This window comes from Stegastes partitus, unplaced genomic scaffold (genome assembly GCF_000690725.1).
Source record: "Stegastes partitus isolate 25-593 unplaced genomic scaffold, Stegastes_partitus-1.0.2 Scaffold2173, whole genome shotgun sequence".
Lineage (NCBI taxonomy): Eukaryota > Metazoa > Chordata > Actinopteri > Pomacentridae > Stegastes > Stegastes partitus.
The window spans coordinates 26,514-32,513 of record NW_007579904.1 but is presented as its reverse complement, the minus strand read 5'-3'; the positions used below and the strand labels follow the sequence as shown (position 1 = coordinate 32,513).

The 6,000-nt window shown below is 42.8% G+C and overlaps 1 protein-coding gene across 2 annotated transcripts in view; it reads right to left on the bottom strand.

The window, feature by feature from the left end:
* Positions 1-6,000, bottom strand: part of vps13d (vacuolar protein sorting 13 homolog D) — a 68,697-nt gene that overhangs the window by 40,975 nt on the left and 21,722 nt on the right. For both annotated transcript variants that reach the window (XM_008304229.1, XM_008304228.1), the window contains exons 26-31: positions 4,383-4,530; positions 3,885-4,092; positions 2,585-2,756; positions 2,246-2,361; positions 730-954; positions 323-621 (exon numbers count right to left, since the gene is read on the bottom strand). In XM_008304229.1, coding sequence (XP_008302451.1) covers positions 323-621; positions 730-954; positions 2,246-2,361; positions 2,585-2,756; positions 3,885-4,092; positions 4,383-4,530 — 1,168 coding nt within the window. The remainder of the gene's footprint in view (positions 1-322; positions 622-729; positions 955-2,245; positions 2,362-2,584; positions 2,757-3,884; positions 4,093-4,382; positions 4,531-6,000) is intronic.

The following is a 6,000-nucleotide window of genomic DNA, read 5'->3' as shown; positions in this document are numbered from 1 at the left end:
CTGCTTGTGGCTTTAATTTAGTTTGAATCTTACATAAACTTTTATACTATGGCACATGGGACTGTGCAGCGCTTAAGGTGGTTGTTAAGTCATTGCTACTGCGTTTGGTTAAGTATCTGGGAGGATGGATGCCTGGTGGTAACAAAGTGGTGTTGCTAAGGTGTTGCTAAGCGAATGATAGGTTGATCCTGTGTTTTTGCTAGAGAAGGCTGCAACAGTATTGACTGCAGCTTTAGCAGTATATATATCTGGGCAGCTTCACTCTGGCTTCTTATAACAAGCACACTTTCCCTATATTTCAATCTGATCATCTTGTTCCGACCTGTGACGTTGATCTTGACCTCCAGGCAGCGGTCCTGGGTCACTGGCACCGTGGACCTCTTGGTGACGACTCCACTCTTGACCGTCTTGGGCATGACGGCCCCGGAGGTGCAGGTGGCGGCACCGGCGCCCGAGTCGGTGCTGCTGTTACTGGGCCAGCGCTGGTAAGTCTGAGTGCCACCTGATGCCTTCTCAGCCGGCATGCGCAGGAAGTCTCGCACCAGCTGGAGCCAGTCGAAAATGAGGAAGACCCTGAGGTTGTTGAGGACCACCGTGAAGCAGGAGGAGTCACGCGTGGATCTGGAGGGACGGGGAGCAGATCTGTCGTTAACAACTCTGGACTCCGTACCTTTATTTGTTTTCTACATTTGGAGATGCTCCATGGATCTGAGCGTTCTCAAACCTTACCTATAATGCAACTCCAGCTGCAGGGACGCCCGGTTAGTGCCGGTCTTGGAGGGCTGGATTATGCAGTCGAACACGTTGCACCGTGCCCCGTCGCGTCTGGCGGCGCCTTCGCTCGGCCCGGAGTACCGGGTGTCGTACGCCAGCAGGGAGTGAGAAACCAGGTTGATGGACTTTGATCCATTTGAGAAACTTTCAAAAAGCAGCTTGGATTTCATGAAGTCAAACCTTTGAGAGGAAAGTTAAAACGACAGGTTAAAATAGTGTTTCGACTGCGTTGTAAATAAACGTCTACTTTAAAAACCCTAAACTATGACACGACAGAGCTACTGAATTTACAGACTATGCCTCACACAAAGGGACGACTTGCAACCAGTGCATGATAAACCCCAAGGAGACAGATAATGTCCAATTTCTGTGCAAAGTCTAGTAATGATGACAGTTTTTCTGCTGTTCCATACATGAATAAACAACCTCCGCACCCCTACCCTGTTGTCCACCATCATGTTTCACTTTCAGACATGTCAGTTAAGTAGACATTGGGCCATAAATAGAACCTTACTCTTTCTTGGATATCACCTTTGATTTGGCTTTCTATCAATCTAAAAGATAAGCCAACCTGCTGACTTTTGTATCGTTTAAAACAGTATAAAAATACATTTTAGGGCAAGACAAGGTGAGATTTTAGCAGCAATATGTATGATTTGACCCATATTTGCTCCAGGTGTGGTTTTGTGTGCACGCATAAAGCATTTTTCCATTAAGTTACTCCTCTCTCATCGCACTAATTACACACTTGGGGGTTCAACCACAAGCAGAAGCTCTGCTCCTTCAGGACATTTCCTGACAATGAATCTTGCCACGTGCATCCTTGTGGTATTTTAGCGGCAGAGGAAGAGCTCATGGTGCACAACTGGAAGGAGAGGTTAATTCAAACGAGGTAGCACAAGGCTATTTTTTGGTACTTTAGTCGAAATTTAGTCTAGCTTTGCCATAATCGTCTGGCTACAACTCACTATTATTCTGCCATAGGTGAAGAAAACACTCTGGCTTGTTTGCATTTCTTTAAACCAATCACAGTCCAATGGGCAATTGAAGGATGCAGCTTCAGTGTTCCCGCAAAATAGTGATGGATGAAACATTTGCACGCAGCGAGACAAGTATAGTGATTGAAATAGACAAATCCACCATAACAACTAGCAGGGCTGCCTTAATGCAACTTCAGTGTGAGGAGATATTTAACCAAATATTAGCGCTGCGTTATGAATATTTTTTAACACAGTGGGTTTTGTAATACTTCCAGAAGACCTACAATAAACCTATGAAAGAACCAAAATGCAAGTTTGCTTTTATGTGACGCATGTGTTTCAGTAATTCCATCAGAAAAAGATAAAGGAGTCGTTGGAAACTCAAGTGTATGTAAACTTTTGCTCACGACTGTATTTGCAGATTTGTTGGGGGAGGAAAAAAAATAGAAAACTGTACTTTCCAGGGCTGTTAAAAGTGAGAAAAGGGTCACCTTGCTAATGAGCGTTTGTGTTCAGTCAGTTTGGGACTGTCCAGGAGTTCCAGGCTGACATTCATCATGTCGACTAGGAACGACAAGCTGGTGTAGACTTCTCCGCTTAACACCGTCTGGAGAGAGAAACCATCAATACATTAACTAGAATAAATATAGAAAATACATAATGGAGTACAAAATATGTGTTAAATGATGACATGGACAATCCACAATGAACAGAAGCATATAAAGTATTTTAAGTCTATCACATACTGCGAGCTGTCAAGTCAAACAGATTTAATGACAGAGATACGATGTTCTACAAATATGTGCATGTGTGAGTTCCTGCTTCCTCACATATGTGCTGGGGTCCTGCAGGTTGAAGGGTCGGAGGAACTCTTCGATAGGCTCTCCCAGGTTGTTCTCCAGCAGCCCTCGGATCAGCTGGTAGTGCTCCATGTCCAGAGAGCAGTGCACCGACGACAGGCTGCCGTGGATGGACATGTCAGGCACCGCGTGGCTCAGCTCCCTGACGACAGCAAGTGTGGATTGTGAGTACGGTCATATAACGACAAATGGATAAAGTCATACCTCCTGTTTTCTTACAAAATAACAGTCTTAATTGGAGCATCTGCTCTGCATAAGCCGACACTATTATTTATGTAATTTAGATGCTGCAGTTTCAAACCAGATTAATTAAGCATGAAATTAAGCATAACAATTACAAGTCTGGTGCACTAAAGTCTGTAGCAGCCTGCTTGAGCGAGCCACTGTTAGGTTTAAGCCACGTTATCGTGCTGCTTGATCCAGCTTCAGCAAGAGCTAAAGAATCCAACATGTGTTTGTTTTGGGTTTTTTTCATCATTTGCATTAGTAAGTTGCAGATGTTTGAAGGAAAAAGAAGAAAAAAAAGCGTCTTAATGAGCGAGCACGGTGTTTCAATATCATGCCATTAGTTTATAATACTAACTCGGTGCAATCACGGACAAGTGGAGATGAAATCCATGTTTTGTTTGTTGCAGTTTCATTCATTCATGCAATAAGCACTTGAGACAGTTTAAGTTATTTTGGTCCCTATAATGTGTATGCAACCAAATATTTCTTTAATATTTTTCTGACCCACCAAAGGAACAAGCGATAGAGTTGAGGACATATTATCACCTGATATAAAGACTGTTTGCCATTTAGACCAGTGAAAGCAGCAGTTCTACAGTGTGCCCCACTGTTGTGATGTTTTTTTGTCTGCTCTTTTTTCTTTTTTGAGAGAGTGGCTGTATGGGTTTGATTTGTTTGCATGGAATGTTTTTTTTTTTTTGCCTTAAAGCCACACAGCTGGACAAAGCTGTTGTAACGGTTTAATTCATTTATATTAAATATTCTGACCTGCTCCACTCCTTAAAGTCCATAAAGACAGTTATGACATCTCTACATTCAGGAATATTTCATGCATCTGTAAATAAAGATTAATCGAGAAAAAGAGGCTCATTTATCTTTGTTAAAAAGAAAAAATGGCTTGCGTGCTGCCAGCACAAAGATCCCAGCATGACATTTAAAAAACAGACGGACAAGAGAGCCTGAGACGAGTGAATCCTTAACGTGAGTTTACTGTAAAAACATGCTGACTTTTGCCATCAGCACAATAAAAACCAGGACGTACTTGTCCAGGTTGCGCTCCACTTTAAGCTTGAGGCGGCAGCAGTCTTTCAGCAGGTTGTCTCCGGTGCGACGAACGGAGTACGACGGGAAGATGAGGTCTGAAGACTCGGGAGCTTTACTGCCGCTCTCCCAGGGGAGACGCTTTGCAGCAAAGATGTCCATCTCCTGCAGGTCCAGGGAGATGCAGTCCAGCAGGCACACATGGTCTTCTGTTGGGGGACAGTAGCACACATGAACAGCTATTTTAAAGATTACTATTTGGTTTGCAAAACATGGTGGAGGGAGTAGAAATGGCAAAAGTCATTCTGGCTTTTTCTGGAACTGTCTTGGCTACATTTTGTTAAGAGAATCTTTCGAGGTGATCTTTGTGGTTTAGTTCTGAAAACTGAACAAAGTAAACTTGAAATATTGTAATTGCTAATATTTTAGCTCCCCCTCAGCATGCAGAACGATACCGTATCGCTTTCCTCGCTCTTTCAAACTGTGCAGCAGTGCTAACCTAAGTTTTGAGGGTCGTCCTCTTCAGGGATCCTTCCTGCGGCGTGCGGTCTGCCGAGTGTGAAGCCGGTGGATGAAGACGAGCCGCCCGAAAAGTTTCTCGGCTTCTCCTGGTCGCTGTTCATCCCTGCTGCGCTACGGACACGGTCCTATTTCAACAGAAAGGAAAGAGAAGACACACACAGTTGAACATAAAGCCCAGTTAGACATATTATGATAAACAGGTACACAAAAGCAAGAACATTACTTTTTTAAAACTGTCAAACCACAAAATAAACAGAATAGGATTTTTTTGATGTTTTTACACTGTAAAGATCAATCCATGGATAGATGGATGGATGAATAGAAGGGGGATGAAAAAACAAAAAGCATTTTCACTGTGTTCATAGTGGATAACCGTTCTAAAACAACACTGAAATATTTTAAAGTCTCATTTACAAAGCAACAACTAAATGACATTATGCTTTTCGTCCTCGATCCAGGAAACACCACGGAAGACCTTGTCTTTTCTAACATTTGCACCTCAAACTCTAGATCCACATTTTTAAAAAGGAATTGTGTTGAATCTCCATCGAGTCAAACGATGGGAAAGTACAGACTTTCTAAATGGCAGTCAAAAAAAATTCATGTTTGTATTTCAATTTCAAACTGTGTACGAACAACACACCAACTTTTGCCGCTAAGTTCTCTGATCAGTATAGATAGCGAGGGGAGGGATGAGTCAGAAATACGACCCAGTTTAACTGATTCTTAATATTTTAATCATGTACAATGTTGGCAGCTGTTCTGTCGAAGACGTTAAGCTGTCATCCGCCACTAGCTGGGGCTGGAAACCGCCTCTGCCTGGATGTTGTCAAACAGAAAGTGGGAACAATGACATCAGCATTTTGAGCGAGAAAATGAAAAAAAAAGTTGCTGTGTCTGAATGAACTGGCATACAACCACTTGATCGAAGCAATGTGGAACCAGATTTAGCATGGTTGTGTATACATCAGTGGTGTGATTAAGTGAAAGTTGGTGGAACCAGTGCTACCAGTGAAAATGTTGGGAAGTCATTCACTCAACAATTCCGCCCCTTTCTAAAAAGTGTCTCATGTCTAAACCCTTAAATTGTATTGCTTCACCTAATCATACAACGCAAACATGATCAAGGAACTTAGAAAGTTGGTGTATTCCTTTGAACAACACATGCAACACCTGTACTGGCAGAAAGCTTAGTCTGATACATAACCAGCCTCAAACAGGCAAACAGCAAAACCACGGCTGGACGTTACAGTCACACAAACACAGTTATGTGTCCGTGTCAAATAAGTCACTGGCATATACGGTTACCAGCCAGCTGTCTATAGTGAGTTACTGATGTAGTTTTTTAGTTAAACGAGGTGTGGGGTCAAAGTTGAAGGTAAAACCACAGCAACCCTTTCACGCCAAAGCCAAAGCCAAAGCATGCCGTGGTACCTTGTAGTGGGACGGATCCTTGTATGAATTTGCATGCAGTATGAAATTCTTCACAAAAACAAAGACCAGTTAGACATTTAAATAGCGTTCTCCTTCCAAAACATTTCCTAAACAAACAATGGCACGTTGCAGCGCTGGAGCCATATCCTTGAGCCCAAACC